The sequence below is a fragment of the Macrobrachium rosenbergii genome, chromosome 56 (assembly GCF_040412425.1).
Source record: "Macrobrachium rosenbergii isolate ZJJX-2024 chromosome 56, ASM4041242v1, whole genome shotgun sequence".
Taxonomy (NCBI): domain Eukaryota; kingdom Metazoa; phylum Arthropoda; class Malacostraca; order Decapoda; family Palaemonidae; genus Macrobrachium; species Macrobrachium rosenbergii.
The window spans coordinates 16910720-16931004 of NC_089796.1; the positions used below are offsets into that span (position 1 = coordinate 16910720).

Below are 20285 nucleotides of genomic sequence, written 5' to 3' on the forward strand. Positions count from 1 at the left end.
CTCACCCGGAATATTAGGCCGAGGTAGCGTTAACCACCTGGCCATGAAGCGAATGGTACTTTTAAATTGCTAAAATCTTGATTTGTGTTCGTGTGGATGCTCTTTTATATAATACAGATCAATGCTTACCCTGACGAGTTTGTAGTGGAGTCTGAGAGACCTCTGGGTATTCCGATTGGAAGTGGCGTTCCCTGCGTCGCTCTTCCTCCGGAGGTTGGAGGGCTGCTTGTTCGAGATCCGGTTCATTTCCCACTGGTACTTGTTGGCCTGCATGACGATCAGCATGTAGCAGGTCAGTACCACACCTGGTGGAGGGAACAACATCTTGTCAGGGTAGAGACAATGTTATGAGGAATGCATTATTAGATTATTGAAAGACGTTACTGAGGGATGAGTAAGACCGTTACACTTTTTGAAGATGACATTGTTTCGGAGTTCCCCCTGGTATCAGAGGATACAAAGCAAACACTACCGTTTACACGCATATACGCGATCACTTCCTGTATATACATGCATAGAGAAATTCAGCAATCCCCGATGAGTTTACAGTTCTTCAACGGGAACCTACAGTGCAAGAGTACTTAGTTATGTGAAGACTCATTAAATGCCAAATGCTGCGGCAGCATAATGATAATGAAAAGAGAAATATTTAACGTTCTCTGCGCAGCTCAGATGACGTGTTATTTTTACAGAGAGATGCAATTAGAGATTCCAGCTACAATTACATGTAATTAGTTAAAAGTTTCAGTACTGTTTAGCGACGGAGTTTTCGGTGAATTAATTGATTTTAATTAAATCACGGGCTACATAAAACTGGAAGATTAATTTCAAAACTTAACCACCTTTTTTGTTTGGTGTTTTGATATTTGATGCTCATTATTATACGAGATCCTGCAGTGCTACTTAAAGATGCCTTGGTTTTCGTGTTACTGCTGCACGTGGATAGTATGCGAGCATGTTGGTTGTTTCTAGTGAATCTAGACCTACTGTACATATCTTATTTGGAGTTTTCATGGTAGTGCCTCCTCGACCTGTCTTGTCTGATGTTCCTCACGGTAGTGTTCTGGGCCTATGTTGATTTCAGTTTAATTACTTGTGACGTGGTAGTTGCAATAATTCGTTCTTCCCAAATCATGGAAATTAATGAAAGTTGGTTTTAGGCGTAGCGTAGATGTGGAACATGACAGTGAGCGGTGCTCAGTAAAACAACATTGTAAATTAGCCCATGATTTCGCACACTCGTGCCGCTCCATAACTCGTTGTAGATTCGGGATATTTGATAATGCTTGGCTTGATCTTAGGCTCCAGACTTTTCACTTTAAAGGTCTGAAAAAGTTATCGACTAATGCTGCCTGCAAAATAGGCTATATACACCTACGAAGAAGAATACTGTTTCAGCTCAGGTATTCTGCCGTTATTCGAATACCGTTTCCGTGTGTGAATTCCAACGGCTTCCTATATCAACATCTTTTTCATCAGATTGCTAAGTAGTGCGTGCTCACTTAGCAGAGCGTCAACATCCAGTACGAGAAGTATTTTCATTCCTTTCACTGGAAAAACTGTTACTGACGCCTGTGCTTCACAAGTACAAGAAAGGCTGTAACATTAAATATTTGCTGTTTATAACTTTCGAATCTTACACACTGAATAAAAAGAAAAGTAACTCGATGTGATAACAACCAGTAAAATGTGAATCATCAACTCGTAATGGTGACAAATTCGACCGACTCATTCCAGTGACATTTTAATGTCAACCAGGATATATGAAAATAGTAATAAAAATAATTTCGTACCTGCTTTCATCACATCCAGGGAGCCATTTTCCAACTTTTGACCAGAGCCGTATTAAATCAGGAAACGGCCCGGTCCCAGATTTGCTCGTTACTCACCCAGCGGCAGGAGGAGGACGAAGATGAAAGCGCAGGTGACAAAGGACCTTCCGCTCCTGGTTGGGTCAGAAAAGGCCAGAGTGCAGCCGAATTCGAAGGTTTCGTAGCGACCCCAGTGGAAGAGTGGACCTGAGTGGGATAATGAAAATCATAATGATAATGATGATGATGATAATAATAATCACTTTAACTACAATTATGATGCTGATAACAACCGTAACGTTATTAAAAATAAGGACAACAAAAGAGGGAAAATAGTAAAATTGATGTTATTGATGATTTCAGTAATATTTATTGTGATACACACACACACACACACACATATATATATATATATATATATATATATATATATATATATATATATATATATATGTATATATATATATATTTATATATATACACACATATTTTTATCATTAGAAGACGGAGCTGCAGCTCTAGGTACATCTCATCAGGAGAACCGTAGGGAAAGGCATCGTACTCAGGTAAATTTATTTTGTCAACATTTCACGACTCATAGTCGCATCCTCAAGGCTATAATAAAGATACAACGAACTTTAAAACCAAGCACTTCATAATCCATTAAAATTACGCAATATTTAATAAAATTTAATGAACATCAGCATGTAGATAACTTGAAAATAATTTATGAACATCTTAAAACAGGAAATTATACTGAATATTAAAAATATGTACAAAATATCTGTGAGATTCTAAAAACAGTAAAATTATATAAAACACTAAAAAAGTAAGGCCATTCTATACCTTATCCTTGCAAAGGACGGGCAGTGACTGAAAGACTTTCGTAAATACAAAAACAAACAACGCACCTTAGGCGATAAACAACTGAACAGAGGAGGACTGGACTGCGTATTTAAAGACGGAACTATCTTTTTTATCATAATGGACTCCAAGATTGTTAGGTCGTTATCATTACGTACTTGACCTATAATCGTAAAGTCCTTACCATCAATATATGTTTTACATAACTTAGAGTGGTTCCTAAAATTTGATTGTTCGGGATTTGTTAATCTACTGCCCGTTCTTAAACTTACGCCCCTGTGAGAATCGATTCTCACTTTGAGCAACCTCTTCGTACAACCCACGTAAGTCCCGTGATCAGATCTCGGGCACGTATATTTGTAAATAACATTAGATTTTAGAAGAGGACTAAGGCGGTCTCTCGTTTTGAACAGAGATCCGGTTGTTAATGGATTTTTTGGAACGATTTTAAGGTTCAGCGCCGGGAATTCTTTTTGAATAATTGTCAGGAACTTTTTTCTGAAAAGGTCATCATGAAAAAAAGGGAAGCTTTTAATTTTGGTGCTGTCAAAACTGATGAACCTAGCATCTAGCGTTTTCCTAAGCATTTTAAACTGGTTTGTCTGGGAAGCAGTTATTTTTAAGACATTGGGAAAGAAAGCTCATTTCCTCATTAAAAGTAAACCAATATATATTTACATGTATATAGGCTATACATATATACATATATATATATATATATATATATATATATATATATATATATATATATATATATATATATATATATATATGATGAGAATGTCTTTTACTGTAATACAACAGCATAACATAAGTCACTGTTTGAACGTTAAATCACTGTTTGAACTTTTGCAGCCATATATTTTGACACTTCCTTCTGCACCCCTGTTCACTGGTAAAATTTTTACCATTGAACAGGGGCACAGAAGGAAGTGCTCTGAAATATATGGTTGCAATGTTCAAACAGTGTTTTATCTTCATATTTTATATATATATATATATATATATATATATATATATATATATATATATATATATTATATATATATGTATATGTGTATGTACGCACGCTTAAACACAGCTGAATTGTATACACGCTTACCCTGCAATCATATGAAATACGCAGGTAAGAATATAGTTCGGGTATGAAGCTTAATAAAGTGCTAAATATGGAGTATGAGAATAATATAGAAAAAATAGAACTCTTTTGGGAGCGATTTTAATCCAAAACGCGGACGCTATGAAGATATGCAAGAGTAACTTAAAACTTGACACATTTTTCAGTGTAATGACTAACATTTTTCTTAAAGTATTCATCGGTTCAGATATTTGCAGCTTTTATTTTTCAGTCTGAAAGATGGAGAGATTGTTTTTTCCCTGCAAATAATGAATATTCTGGCATGTTTCTAGTCTTATTTGACTCATATAAGTTATATATATATATATATATATATATATATATATATATATATATATATATATATATATATATATATATAATGTATATATGTACAGTATATGCATGCATGTATGTATGTATATGTCCGAATGCTAAGACACGAATATCGTTTAATATACACTTCATTACACCTTGGGAATAACTTGCACCTAACGGGAATTATAATTGATAAATGCTTCAGCGCTTGTCAGGATTCGAACCATGGTATGGTTTAGAAATTATAATAGTGACTTTTTTTCTTCCATTGGGTTACTGGTTTAATTGTGAGCCGTTGCTGATCAGTTTTAGTTCCCAACATCAGTTGCAAGTTCAGCAGAAGGGACGTTAGACCTGTGCTTAATCCTTCTCTTTTATCCGTTATTGGGGCTAGCATGAGTAAATGGTGCCGGCCACTCCACAGGGTGCCCCACAAAAAAACAGGAAATTTTAGATTTACATATTGTATTTTACACACTGTTGCCTGGCTCAGAGGCAATACTCCTGATTTCATTGAACCTAACGAATGACCGTCAAAAAGTCCAGATCTCAACGTAATGGATTTTACCATGTGGGGTTTACTGTGACATCAACTTCAGTTACAGAGGAGAGGTCACAGACATACAGTCCTTAAAACGTCTGTCGATGGAAGCTTGGAACAATATCTCGCGTGAAGTCTCTCCATCTTTCAGACTGGAAGTTGGCTAGACCGTCTACGTCGTTGTGCAGCTGACCACGGAAAGCATTTTGACCACCACATCTAACATTGTTTTTGTTCCGTTTTAACAATGTTTCTGTTATCAACAACTATTTTCTGTTTGCATCAATTAAATAAACTGTACCAATTTCTTGGGTTTTTGTGGGACACCTTGTAGTACCGAGAATGTAATCGCCCAACCCTTGACGATAATTTTATTTTGTAATCAAGGCCAATATTGGCCTTGATTGTAATCGTGTCTGTAATGTAAAAAAAAAGACGCAAATTTAAGAAACGTTACGGACATCACATACTGTCACAGACTTCAGATTGAGATATTTAGGTTCTAATGATGAGGGAGAGAATATTTCCGGGTTGGAGGACGCTAAGTCTAAAAATGGAATTCATTATCCACTAACCTACGTTGTTATGCCTAGAAAATAGACATGGATACCATAGGGTTTTATTATTATTATTATTATTATTATTATTATTATTATTATTATTATTATTGAGCGTTGCAGCACGGTAGGCATTCTTTTATGTGTTTTCTCTATTTTCTGTAATTGTTTCTCCTCCAACTATGATACCTAGGTCAAGGGTCCAGGGAGTAAGTTTCCTTCATTGGGAAACTTCTCAAGTGCTACCCAAGATGAGGAGGAACGGTTACTGAGAAGAATAGGGAAAACATTATAAAAAGAATATTTGCTTTGCTGGTATATTATTTAATGAAATATTTTTTTGAAAGAACGCCCTTTCTTTTATTATTATTATTATTATTATTATTATTATTATTATTATTATTATTATTATTATTATTATTATTATTATTATTATTATTTTGTTGAATATGATTAGTTTGGTTGCATTAATCTTGTAGACTGTTCGTTCAACTCTTCTAATTATCCTTTTTCTTCTTCTGTAACAGAATTGAGTAAAATGCCAAAGTTCATTGCAGGGTTTTATTTATAAAAATATCAAGAGTCGTAGGTAATGGAAATTCCGAGGTTGGGGTAAAAACGAGGTGCAAGGGTCGTCAGAAGCACTGACGACCCCTGCACTCACCCCTCCTCGGAATTTCCAAAGCAATGACGACCCCCTGCACTCGTTTTTGGACCCCTCCCTCGGAATTTCCAAAGCACTGACGGCCCCTGCACTCGTTTTTGGACCCGTCCCTCGGAATTTCCAAAGCACTGACGACCCCCTGCACTCGTTTTTGGACCCTCCTCGGAATTTCAAAGCACTGACGACCCCTGCACTCGTTTTTGGACCCGTCCTCGAATTTCCAAAGCACTGACGACCCCTGCACTCGTTTTTGGACCCCTCCTCGGAATTTCCAAAGCACTGACGACCCTGCACTCGTTTTTGGACCCTCCTCGGAATTTCCAAAGCACTGACGACCCCTGCACTCGTTTTTGACCCTCCTCGGAATTTACAAAGCACTGACGACCCCTGCACTCGTTTTTGGACCCTCCTCGAATTTCCAAAGCACTGACGACCCCTGCACTCGTTTTGGACCCGTCCTCTGGAATTTCCAAAGCACTGACGACCCCCTGCACTGTTTTTGACCCTCCCTCGGAATTTCCAAAGCACTGACGACCCCCTGCACTCGTTTTTGGACCCCTCCCTCGGAATTTCCAAAGCACTGACGACCCCCTGCACTCGTTTTTGGACCCCTCCCTCGGAATTTCCATTACCTGCGACTCTTGATATTTTTATAAATAAAAACCCCTGCAATGAACTTTGGAATTTTACTCAATTCTGTTACTGAAGAAGGAAAAAGGATAATTAGAAGAGTTGAACGAATAGTCTACAAGATTAATGCAACCAAGGCTGCCATCATATTCAACAAAACGTGTTTGAAAGAGGGCCTATACCCAAAGTATTATTATTATTATTATTATTATTATTATTATTATTATTATTATTATTATTATTATTATTATTATTATTATTATTATTATTATTATTATTATAGGTGCGCCAGGGATAGTAAAGCCTGTATCCTACTGATGCCTTTGGCTATGACTCTACTAATTTTTTATTTCTTTTCATTCAGCCGACCTTAAGGTATTGATGGATGCAGACATCCCTGGCATGATTTTTTTTTTTATCCAAAATGAATAAGTAGATAATATGAACAGTAAGTTTTAAAGGAGTTAATTCTAACTTTTTGTTAGTAGGTAATCCCCTCACCCCCTCCTCACCCTTACCTTACTCCAAAAAAAAAAAAAAAAAAGGAATATGAACAGTACCAAGGAGTTTACAACTGCTGTGATTTGCGTGGTTTCAATTAGCCCCGATTTTCACCTAGTATTTATCCTTACTTTCTCACACCAAGGGAAGGTTACCGAGTTGCCCATCATTTCGGCCTTCCAGTATAAGGAAATAAAGAAAAATCTCATAATTAAAAAAATATATGTGTACGTGCTTGAAACCGCCCTTGAAACATAACGAATTATCGACGGTTTGAGACTTCGACCCTCTGTACATTGTGCAGTATTGAATTTCAGTAAGTAGAGCACCACGCCATGTAAGGATACGATACAGACAGCCTATTATTAACTATATCGTAGGGAGGTAGTGCCGTCAGTGCACCTCATGCGGTTCACTGTAGGCATTCCTTACGGTTCTTTACAGCGTCCCTTCGGTCCCTAGCTGCAACCCCTTTCATTCCTTTTACTATACCTCTAGTCATAGTTCTCTTCCATCTTACTTTCCACCCTCTCCAAACAATATTGTTTCATAGTGCAACTGTGAGGTTTTTCTCTTTATACACATTTAGAACCTTACCCCCCATTTCCCTTTCAGTGCTGAAGGACCTATGAACGACCTCATAGGTCCCAGTTCTTGGCCTTTAGCCCAAGTTTTATATTCCATTCCTATTCTAAGCTAGTTAATATTCATTTGTTATTGGCAGCAAAATAATTCTTGTCAAACACACTGGCAAGAAAACGAATTCACTTAAAAAACTGGACATCTTTCTCAGCTTTTTAGGAATACCAAACAACCTATTTACAGTCACCAGCCTCGTAAGTGTTGCCAGACAGCGGGGAAAAAAAGACGTACGCAACAAAGCTTCTCTTCTTGTTGAAATGCCATAAAAATATTAGGGGCAGTTACCAACGACAATTGAGCTGTTTTCGAACTTTCAAAAAAGGCAAACGCATACTCACAAACAAGTCCTCTGAAACAGCCGAGAGCTTGGTTGTTGGAAAAACTTCGTTTAAGAAGAATGACAGAGTGGAAAAAATAAACACCGTTTTTTGGGCCGAAAATAGTCTTCCCAGTCGCGCTAAGTTATTTTCGATAGAAAAGCTTTTCGACGAACGGAAGAGTTTGCAAGAAAAACGTACATATTTCGTTCTCTGTTTACTCCTTTCGGGGAATTCAGATGCTGAGCCATATCTCAGTCATGAAATTTCATCGTTTGCCTGGGTTTTCTATATATATATATATATATATATATATATATATATATATATATATATATATATATATATATATATATATATATAAATATAATCTATATATATATATATATATATAATCTATATATATTATATATATATATATATATATATATATATATATATATATATATATATACTGTATATACATTTATATATGTATATATATATATCTATATATATTTATATATATATATATTTATATATATATATATATATATATATATGTATATATATATATATATATATATATATATATATATATATATATATATATATATATTTTACAAGTGAAATGAAAATCAGTGACCTCATAGGTCCCGGCGCTTGACCTTTAAACTAAATTTTTTATATTTATCTATATTAATATCCACAAGCGAAGGGTGTCAAAAAGGGTGCTTCAGTTCGCAGTCGTTTAAGGCTTTTGATATGTAAATTTTAAGAATCTTTTCGATACGATGAAAGTTGACATTATGAGTAATAGATGCTTCTAAAAGGGTATTGTGATAAGGCCGTTTGGAAATGTGTTATGTTTATGTTATAAAAACTCATAGTTCATCCGGCAAAATAAGGACAGACTCATCCTCTTTCAGTCTGGTGATGAAGAGAGAGAGAGAGAGAGAGAGAGAGAGAGAGAGAGAGAGAGAGAGAGAGACGTCTGACGATGCAGATATTCTTACCTTTTAGTTTCGCGATAAAGAACTTTTGCCGACGAAGCGGAATCTTGTTTGTTAAGGGTCACGGAGAGAGAGAGAGAGAGAGAGAGAGAGAGAGAGAGAGAGAGAGAGAGAGAGAGAGAGAGCGAGAGAGAGATATGGGGGTAAAAGACTAACTTTCGGATAAAAGGTTTATCTATATTTTTTCCTGTAGACAAAACTTATTATTGCATTGATGGCACTCATTGAGTGGGAGAGTGGAAGAGAATGAGCGGATGATTGGAATTACTGTGTGTCACTTTCTCAGAGAGAGAGAGAGAGAGAGAGAGAGAGAGAGAGAGAGAGAGAGAGGTAACTGTCTATAGCTTTGAAGTTACGTCAAGTCTCTAGGTTGGGGAATTTCCGTCTCGACCCTATTTTACAAACCTGCTTTGACGCTCGTGTACAGTGGTAATAATAATAATAATAATAATAATAATAATTACTGTTGTTCAGCTTGACAGTCAGAATCTAGGCGGAGGAAAGGAAAGGCTTGCGATTTTCTCCTCCGGCAAGTCCTAAAGTTGTCCAATAATATTAACAAATTCATGATAGCACCCTTTCTTGAAGCGTATAATTTCCATCGCTTTTATTTAGTTTCCTTTCTGGAGCTACCGTCTGGTTCTCGCCTGCTCTCGCCGATAATGATTCTACTCGTATTTTGCGTTTCAGGGTAAGGGTGTGGTGGTGGGTGAGGAGGGGGGGGGGGTTGAAAAAGAATGGGTGGGGGTACTTCCTGGAGGAGCTGCGTTCTCGGAAGCACCCTTTGTGCCCTTTTATCTTCATTGGCGATAATTATTCTACTTTTATTTTATGCACGTGCTGCTCGGGAGGGTTGGAGGCGGGGGTTGGGGGTCGGTGTTAGGGGTCTGGAAGAGGGATAGGAGGTTCATTTGCAATACCTTAGTTCTCTTATTTTCTAATAATTTTAAGCTCTTTTTTTTGTGATGGCGGGGTGGGGGCGATGTTACGGGTCGGGGAGCGGGATAGGAAGTTCATTTGCAACACCTTAGTTCTCGTATTTTCTAATAATTTTAATTTTTTTTTTTTTTTGTGAAGGCCGACGGGACTGGCAAACTACGCCTAAGCTAGCGAAGGGGAAACTTTGATAAAAACCCACTCTTGAAGAGAATGATTATTGTTGGCGCTTGTTTACACATTAAATCAGTTTTCATATCAGATCTTATACCCTGTAAGATTTTGGGATAATAGTTCTGGAGTTTAATCTCGTTTGGAACTACGGTCTTTTTAAGGGTACGTTCATCATTTGCAGTTGACGTTCCGTTTTCAGGAAAAGTGTCATTAGAAAACAAAAGGATTAGGATGCTTGATGCTGTTGCTATCGGTTATCCTGAAGCGTTCATCTATTTTCCTGTCTATATATATATATATATATATATATATATATATATATATATATATATATATATATTATATATATATATATAATATATATATATATGATTAATTATCACTTTTGTACGTGATTCATTTATCACACATTACCACAGGTGAAAAATAAGGGACGGGGTGTAGGTCCTGACCGGTTTCGACTTTATTTCCAAGCCATTGATCAGTCCTTCGTCAATGGCTTATTTTTCACCTGTGGTAATGTGTGATATATATATATATATATTATATATATATATATATATATATATATATATATATATATATATATATATATATATATATATATATATATATATATATATATTTATTTATATTTTTTTAATGTGTGACCACCAAGGAACGCCAGGCATCGTCGCCACAGAGGCCTCTTCGGCAGGCGTGGCGCCAGCGAACTCCTCCCTTAAAATACGTGCAGTAAACCCGTGGGCGGGAAAAGTAGCGTTCTCTGACGCTTCCCCCGCAAAGGAAACATATCAAAGAGACTTTTATGCGAAAATAACTCATCACTGAGACCTTAAAAATAAACAAGACTGATGATGACGTCATAAGAAAGTTGTTGCTGGGCTTGGTATAATCCTCAGATACAGTAATAAGGCAGCTGTCTGCGTCGAAGTGCCCCGTAAAGAGTAAGATGATGTGGTGGAGATTTTAGGCCTGGTAGTTACGGGAATGTCGTGTTCCATAAACCTGTCAATCTCGGGTTCGTAGTACCGCCACGCGCTACCACCAGGGATACAATATTAGCGTCATGTGTTTCTGAACACCTTATACTGAGGTTGCGAGAAGAGTTCATCGAAGTGAAGAAGATGAGAGATCATAAACAGCTTAAAGAGGGAAGAAAGGTATTAAAAGAATTAGAGTCAAAGGATGGGAAAGGGAAGTAAACGGAAGCAGATTTATAAAGTATTAAGAGATGGCATAAAATAAAAAGGAACGTAAAGATAGTGAAGAAAAAACGAAATAATAGTGGTTTAGATATAAATGGGTAACAATGAGAAAAAAGAAAGGTTAATAATTATTAGAGCTGTGAAGGTAACTGAGGAAGAAACTTGGCATAAGCAAAGCAAAGGAAGAGGTGAAAAATAACTTAGGAACGACGAGTATTGGACCTGAAATATTATATTCAGACTTTTAACATTAAAGAAAAGGTTATATAAAAGTAAAAATAATCTGCTTCTAGAATCGAAAACGTATTTGTACAACTCAACTTGGAGTATCTAACTATTGAATTATTCAGTGACAACATAATAGAAAGTGGAACATGCTCTCTCTCTCTCTCTCTCTCTCTCTCTCTCTCTCTCTCTCTCTCTCTCTCTCTCTCTCTCTCTCTCCAAAAATTTATGTAGCATGGCTCAAATTATTGAAATAATTATGGAATAATATCCAATTATTCAATAAAAAACAAATAATATTAAAAGGGATAACACATTTATAATATGCAAGATAATTTAAGAATAGAAAATATCGAAAAGGGACTGAAATATATGTATTTAACAGAGCCCAAGTGCAGTAATATTTTTTATAAAACTACTTAAATATTGGCACATGAAATGTGGAATAATTTAGAAGTAGGAAGTATCAATAGGAGTTGAAATATATACAGTATTAAATATATTTATGAAATATCAAACCTATTTTTGAAAACTGTGTAAAGTATTGACACATTTATGGAATGTTAAATAATTAAAAACAGAAAATGTCAGTAGGAAGTGAAATTTATACTTAGCCCAGCTATAAAATGCTGTATTAACATATTTATGAAAAATTAAAGTACTTTAAAAGATTTTAAAGACATAACAAAAAGTATCTTAACAGAGTTATCCAGCAGAGTTCAAAGCCTCCTTCAGCTACTCCTTCAGAAAAGGAATTCCTTTAAATCGATGTTCCGGTAGTCAAGCAGTCTGCCGTTGTGTTCTCTGAAGGCTACCTGTCTCTGCTTCCTTTTGTAAATTCTATGCTCCGACGAGTCTATTCAGAGATTGGGAAGGCTGTGACCCCTTTAATTAGAAAGTCTCAAAAGTCTCGGAGCGTGTATTGTTGTATCTAGAACATATTCTATGTATAGGTAATGATTTCTAATAACTCATAGGTTTGCAAGGTCGTCGTCTTCGTTACGAATACGTTTCAGTATCTTTCATTTGAACATGTTTGGTATGTTTTAATTACGTTACATGGATCCGTGAAATTGGGATGGTCATGACTTTAGACTTTTGTAACTTTGATTATAATAAGGAATTTTTCCTCAGGTTCAGCGATTGGTGGCAATTATGACGTACAAATATAATATACTTGAGACATTTTACCAGATACGTAAGAACCAAAAAGCCCTGTTAGCTTCTCGAATTCTTCACACTTTTTGCATACGTTTGTCACCACAAACCCACCCTTAGATCCAAATGCAAGAATATGAAGCAATTACGATGTCCGTAGCAGGATTCGAACCCACGTCCAAAATATCAGAACGAGGTCACGTTGCCGACCAGGCCAGAAGACGCATCCCGCGAAAACCGTATGTGCCTGATCCATTTGTCTAGGATTTGTGTCCGTACCTATTGGATATTTTGAAACTTCTTCTTCTGCTTCTTCTTCTTCAAAAGGGAACTGTGACGTACCTCGTATTCTTTTCGAGATAACCCACCCCAGTTTGGGTGTGTTTAATCATATTTACTTATATATATACCCACTTATATACAATATGAAAATATATATGCATACTTCTTCAACTAAGTGGTAGGTGGCTTCTATTTCTTATGCGTTAACTTTTCGGCTCTTAGCAATTCACGTTTAACCGAGGTTACTAGTACTTTACAACCTTCCTCCATGGTTGCACCTACAGCAGTTGACTATCTACCAGCTTTGCAATTCACTGCTTAGGTTAGGAGAGGCACAGCGAGTTGTATCCGGTTCTAATCGGTCTGCCTCAGTGGGGAATCGAGCAAGAATCTGCTTACTGGTGTTGCAAGCGTTCTGACTGCTTATTGACTGAGATAGTAAGTCCCGTTTAGATATGAGAACTTGTGCAGTGGTTTAAGTTGGGTCATGAATATCAGATTTAAAAGGGAAACTAAGAGTTTAGAAGTAATTAGATTCATGGGTGAGGTTTTAACAGGTCCAAGTTTTAAACTCAAATGAAGGGAGGATATAATATATAGATTTAAATGTATTTTAGGTATCATATATAGAAGCATCAAGTGTAGACAGATAGATTTAGAGCCGTATCATAATTGAATATAGATTGATTTTAGTGCTGTTACAAATTCATTGAATATTTCGAGTTAAAAATATGTAGAGAAAAGACTAGTTTTAAAAGTCTAGAGTAGGTATCGTAAGGAGTTCGCGTGTGATTCAATGTTTTGTAAACGTTTAGGGATCTCTCGTGCAGTTGACTTGTTCTGAAGAACGTTTTGTTCATAATTCGGTAAAAACGACATGTTCACCTCCTGTGCTGGCTTCTTTGGCCTCGTTATGACCCATTGATTTTCACATAAAACTTCTAAGGTCTGTTTTTAGAGTCAGTAACACTTGTTTTTTTCTTAGAAAGCAACTTGTTATGAAAAAGACAACAGCATTGTACAGTTATTTTGGCAGTAGTAATAATTAATTAATAATAAATTAATAATTTACATTACGACGATTGCGCTGGATAGAAAAGCTGCTGAATGCACGCGTGTGTTTGTGTATGTGCGAGAGAGAGAGAGAGAGAGAGAGAGAGAGAGAGAGAGAGAGAGAGAGAGAGAATAAATTTTAAATACTTTCAACTACTCACCCGTAGCCCACGCAGTGGAGTAAATGAAGCTGCCAAGTATCAAAAGGTAGACGTACTTCAGCTGTAACCATTCGACTGCAAGTAAAGAAATAAACGTGGATTATTTATTGTTTCCTGCTTCGTGGGCAAGATTGTGTGTTAAGTAATAATAAAGAAAGCGCATACATAAGGTTATACACAAGTTTTTTAAGATACGAGCTATTTTTCTGGGTGCGATTTTATTTTATTGTTGAATTACTGCAACCACGTGTCAAAGTTTCTGGTTTACTGTGCAACAGCACCATATGCTAATGTATAATCCATTTGCCTTAATCACCAGTAACACTTATTATATTTAAGAATGTGCAATCCATTTGCCTTAATCACAAGAAACACTTTATTATATTTAAGAATGTGCAATCCATTTGCCTTAATCACAAGAAACACTTATTATATTTAAGAATGTGCAATCCATTTGCCTTAATCACCAGAAACACTTATATTTAAGAGAGTGACCTCATAACGTTTTCATTCCCTTAAACTTTCTTTTCTGTTTGTTGTTTTCACTGAAAGCTTCTAATCCGAAGGGGAAACAGATGAGGAAGCTCTTCTTTTCATGGTGGGATTCGAACCCACACCTGGTTAAAAGAGTGAGGTTACCCTTATCCCGTAAGCTTGGGGATTAACTGTTTCCTCACTTTAGAGTCGTTGTTGATATCAAAAACACATTGCTGTAAGTATACACGGTCTCACATCTGGTGATACTTGCGTACACACTTACATCGCCCTTTATGTGTGGAAGTGGATGTAAATTTGACCTTTCGTGGCCATAATTGAATTAAAAGTTTAGTACCGATCTCGAAGTAAATAATGGTATTAGATGAAATGTCATTATTTTGAGTAATTATGAAAATCTATAGATTGTACCACTCCTAAAGTTCTTGATTCTTTTGTGCAGTTGCAGCCGTGCTCGCTTACCAGGAAACATGCTGATTATTATTGCACACAGTGGTAATTATACACGAAATCAAATACTATGTAATTCACCCATTGGCAAAATTTCACAAACTGCAGTGTAAGTAACACAAACCCACCAACGATACCTACTAGAACACTTCAGAGACCATCCCTTATCCCTTCTACTCCATCTTTTCTTTCTCCTCCCTTTTTTTATCCCAGCTATTTAAGCTATTGTATCTTCTCCTTTTATATATGGTGGTCCTTGGTTCGCCCCTCTTCAGAACCCCTTTCATTCTTTGATCAGTGACCCCCAGGATCCTTTTCATCATGAGAAGTCTGCATCGACTCGATTTTTATTTATTAATTTTTTTATATTGGTTCTCGTTCGGACTTTTGAACAGGGAGGCAGGAGGGACGGGCAACGCAGCGTCCTTATCTCGTCCAGGCTCATAGAAACAGGAAAAGAAGGGGAAGTTAAAACAGTTTTAACCTTTTCAGAAGCGATTCCGGCTGTCTTGAAATAATTAAGGCTTCCGAATAGCGGAAAATGAAGCCGAAGGGAGAATTTCGAAACTTATCAATAGAAAAAAAAATAGTTGTCAAACTAACTAACTCGATAATTTCCGATTGACATTTTTTTTTAGATGCGAGAATCGGTGGCCTGACTAGTGTTACGAGGTCCAGAGAGGAAGAGGGATAATAAACAAAGAAAAACACCAGTTATGAAAATTCCGATTTTAAGTAGAGTATAATGAAGAGCCTTTGTTAGTGGGATGAGGGAAAAAACTTCGACAACTAAATAAACCATATTTTCTTCTAGAAACAGATTTTGGATCTTGAAATATCTCTCCAAGACAAGGTTGAAGTAATCTCAATCCCAAAAGATTGATAAAAGAGAAGGTTGAATTGCTTTTTCATCAAACGGATTCTAAGATTCGAGTGCTGTCAATTCAGGCATGAATAGGGTCTTTGATTGGGGTTATCCTGCGAGATATTTTTCCTATATTCTATTCCTTTCCTTTTTTCTATCTATTTTACGTTACCTATTTTTTGAACATTGAGAAAGTATAGTCTGATAGCTTTTATATAAAACTGTGATTCTGTCTCCTACTTGAGAGAATATGTTGTGAAGTCGAAATAAGAGGTTTGTATCACATATATTTTTATTGACAGACGTAAAGGAAGCTCTTCACGTTTGACAATCTAAATCTAAATCGATTCCCCTACCCTGTGTGGTAATTACTCGTATGCCTCAGCAGAGACCCAGAATGTCTTTGTTCACACGTGCGTGTTTATATGGCTGTCTTATCTTTGGAAACTGGAATCCAGCAACCCAATATATATTTTTACTTCAGTACCAGCTGCACTGAGTTCTCCCGTTGGGTTTTCAGCGTCGATGACTATTGCGACGTCAGATAATATAAATTAAATAAACCAATTATATATTTTTGTTTGTAACTCAGTTGGTATGCTGAGCTTTATTGCCCGTTTAAGGGGGTAGTTTTTTTTTTTGTTGGGGGCAAGGGGGCGTTTCTATCAGCAGGCTTCACGACTATTTACAGGTGATTAGATTCTGAGAGAGAGAGGTAATTGGATATGGAACCATTTTTCGTGGATGGGGAAGGTTGGGTTGCTCAGCCTTGGCGAAAATTTTTGATCCTTGGGCGCTGTTGTTTGTTACTGCGTACTTGAATTCATGTGTAACCTTGTCTGGAAAGCATTCCAGAAGAGTTGTGGAATTTGTGTCCTGACCCCATTAAAAATACAGGGGCTATAGAATCTCTGGTGCGTAAGATGGAGTTGCATATTCATTCACACCAGTGTGTGTATTTGTCCCTTGTAATCCCCCGCAAGATATCAGAAAAAGTCTTGGTTGGTTATCGAACAGATTTTTTGGAGAATGGCGATGGACCAAAAGTGGGCTATTCAGTATTGAGACGAAACCGGTTCTTGGTTCAGATATTGACTATGTACATCTAGGTGTGGCAGCATTCCCTAGTGATGATAATATATGAGTATTATACTATGGAATTTAACGTTATGTGGGTTGTAAACTACTTTCAGAGCGTTTTCTACGTATGATTTTGTATAATGGGTTGGTGATTGAATAACTGATTGAGACTGTGTTAACCGGAATGAAAATTATTAAGGATTCAGAATACTTTTATTAACTGATTATTTATTCTACGGTAACTCATGCATAAAATGACCATAGTTTCGAATTGTTCTTGTATGTGGGTTAACAGCAAATAGATCTGAAAAATTCAAGCACATTCGCTGGAGCAAGTCCTTTTATAAACAATGCGGCCATTGTTCGGAAACACGAAGTGCAGGGAAAACAATTCTTGCCTGAAACACAATTCCATTAGATTTTCTTCTGCTTTTGTCTCGAATTTCCATTCAATGGAGTTTAGTCGTTGGGCAGGAATTTCCGCCATGAAATTTCTTCTTGGTGGACTCTTGTTTAGCCCCTTGCCATTTTCATTTTCTCTCTCTCTCTCTCTCTCTCTCTCTCTCTCTCTCTCTCTCTCTCTCTCTCTCTCTCGTCACGAAAATAAGATTTAGCGTTCGGTTTCTCTCGATGTCGCCATTATCTGTGCTGAGTTTTGTTAAAGTTGTTATGCCTTTGCCTTTTCCTTCCATTCTCCCTTTATTTTTAGTGTCTTAGACTCTTTTGGGATACAATAATGCTACGTGGAGAGAGGAAGTATCCCCGTACGGTAAAAAATGGTAGTGTAAAGTATAAGACAAGGTCGAAGTGGCAAGATTCGACCCTTGGTACGTTACGTACCATCCTGAAGGTCGGACTAAGTTACCATCTTTCTGGATAACTAGACAGAGGTCAGTGCAGTGGTAAGAGAGGCTAGCAACGGAATAGACGACGTAAGACCTAAAAATTCAGTTAATTATCCACGGACCGCTGTTGTTACACAGTACTTACATGAAAAAATGGTAGATACACATTCGTTTTGCTACAGATATTAATTCTCCCTTTGACCTATTCCAACCTTTGGGGTGAAAGTGGTATTTTGCTGTAAAGAATTAGCAATCATAATTGCTTTATAATATTCCTTAAAACGGCGACCCCAATTTTTTATATGAATTGTTCGTTAACCGATTGATTTTTAAGTGCCGACTGGCGTTGAAGCAGGAGCTTTGCCAAAAGATTTACGTAAACGGTAACAATACTTCTTGAATAAACATCACTCTCGCAAGGATACAATCAAATTATCAATCTACGTATAATAGATTTAGACTTGGTCTTAAATCATGTACATTTTCATTAGCTTTGAATAGTAACCTCGAGCTTTCCTTTAGACTCGACCTTGCACAGTGAGAACCCTGTAGAAGTAACCTAGAACCATTAACTTTCAATGATATTTGACCTGAAACTGTGTATTTCGCATCAGAATTGACGATTAACCAAAACAATTTCCAACTTAACGATTAACAAAATTGCCATTAGAGTTGATTTTGAATTCTGATCCAGTATTGCTATAGGTTAAGAAACTTGGCTCCCAAAAAGATGTTTTTGCGAATTCAGACCACCAGATCTGTATGCTGAAACAAATTGTCACTCGGACCTTTCCCTAAAACCCCACATATGCTCAGAAACTCAGTATCGAAGTGTAATGAGTATAAAAAACCACAAGTTCGGAAGTAAAGTATATTTCACCGGCACTTTCGAGACATCCTGTTCATTTGAGCTCAGTGTATCTGAGAGAGGAGTATGCATTTGTCTACGTACCAAGTCTTTTACCAAGGGTGATCTTACCAGGTTTCTCATTCTCCTGTGTTGTCGTGTTTTTGTTAAAGGGACTTTCCCAATCACGTTTGTGGAAACTTACTTGATGCAATGTATTTCTGTAGCTGCGTAGCTAGAGGAATAGAAAACTTGCTTCTTCCTTTCACTTAAACGATTTCCTACGCATAGGTTATGTTGATGTAGGTCATTACCTTAGCAAATATGAGGTTAGATGTATCGTTGTTAGTTTGTGACTGTATAACTGGGTATTCTCTCTCTCTCTCTCTCTCTCTCTCTCTCTCTCTCTCTCTCTCTCTCTCTCTCACTTTGTGTTTCTTTACCTGCACCAAGACGCCTCATCTTGCTACGGGATTCTGATTCGTTCTTCTTTCTTTTTATGCAGTTGCAGATGTGATTCCACGATGTAGATATAATGTTGATTTGTCCATTTACATGTTAATGACGTGTCAGATTTCCCTTTGAGATGGTGACGGGATCCCTGCCTTGTGCGTATTAAATTGAGAGACAGAACGCTCGAATTTTTGAGAGCTGATGGCGTCTTGACTTGTTTATTTGTTCGCATTATTTTGGATGCGTATTTTGTCCTGTACAAAGTACGATAACTTAATTATAAGAAATCCGTCAGGACCTGAGGGTTTATAAAGAAAAAGAAGTTGGTTTTCAGTTGTGTAGATAGGCCTTAACGGAAGCAGTGTATGAAAGTTTCAGTTTATATATATATATATATATATATATATATATATATATATATATATATATATATATATATATATATACATATGTGTGTATGTATGTATGTATGTATGTATATATATAATATTTATTTATGTATGTATACGGTATATATATGTGTGTATGTATATGTGTCTGTAGATATACATGTCCATGTGTGCATTTGTATGTATATTTGTAAAAACCTTTTTTACGAATACAAGAAGGCAATGTTCTTCACAAACAATAGGAACAATACCTGCAGTGCTTTCATTTCAAGCAAATTTTCTTCCCGCCCACGATCGGGTTATCCAGGATAGACCAGTCGCGAATGAAATCTCTCTTTAATAATGTGATTGAAGAATGAGAAGTCATGCCTTTACTAAAAGCCATAAGGAATGTATATAGAAAATTAAGTACTTTTATGAATTATATGAGTTTTTTTTATCATAGTCCTGTCTCTCTTCATATGAATATCCTGCACTAGTTTGTATATATGTTGTTCTTTGCATATATAGTAACAACAACTTTTTTTTTTCAGCACATGTAAGGACTACTTCCTGTCCTTCCACCGTACCTAGTCTCCCGTTCCCCTTAAAAAGGAAAAACTAATCTTGTAAATAGGATTGCAGTGAAAGAACTGGCGAACAATGAGCATAATATTCCTTATGTACGGGAAGATATGAAATCCTATAGTACTCCTATTGATGTTATGGCT

At 36.5% G+C, this 20285-nt stretch overlaps 2 protein-coding genes across 2 annotated transcripts in view; one reads left to right on the plus strand and one right to left on the minus strand.

Annotated features, from left to right (window-relative positions):
• Positions 1–20285, plus strand: part of LOC136836425 (sialin-like) — a 417985-nt gene that overhangs the window by 62453 nt on the left and 335247 nt on the right. The gene's annotated exons all lie outside the window — the stretch shown is intronic.
• The window catches only part of LOC136836424 (rhodopsin, GQ-coupled-like), a 200704-nt gene that overhangs the window by 49294 nt on the left and 131125 nt on the right, over positions 1–20285 (minus strand). The window contains exons 4-6 of the mRNA XM_067100645.1: positions 14152–14226; positions 1890–2018; positions 130–305 (exon numbers count right to left, since the gene is read on the minus strand). Of these exons, the coding sequence (XP_066956746.1) occupies positions 130–305; positions 1890–2018; positions 14152–14226 (380 nt within the window). The remainder of the gene's footprint in view (positions 1–129; positions 306–1889; positions 2019–14151; positions 14227–20285) is intronic.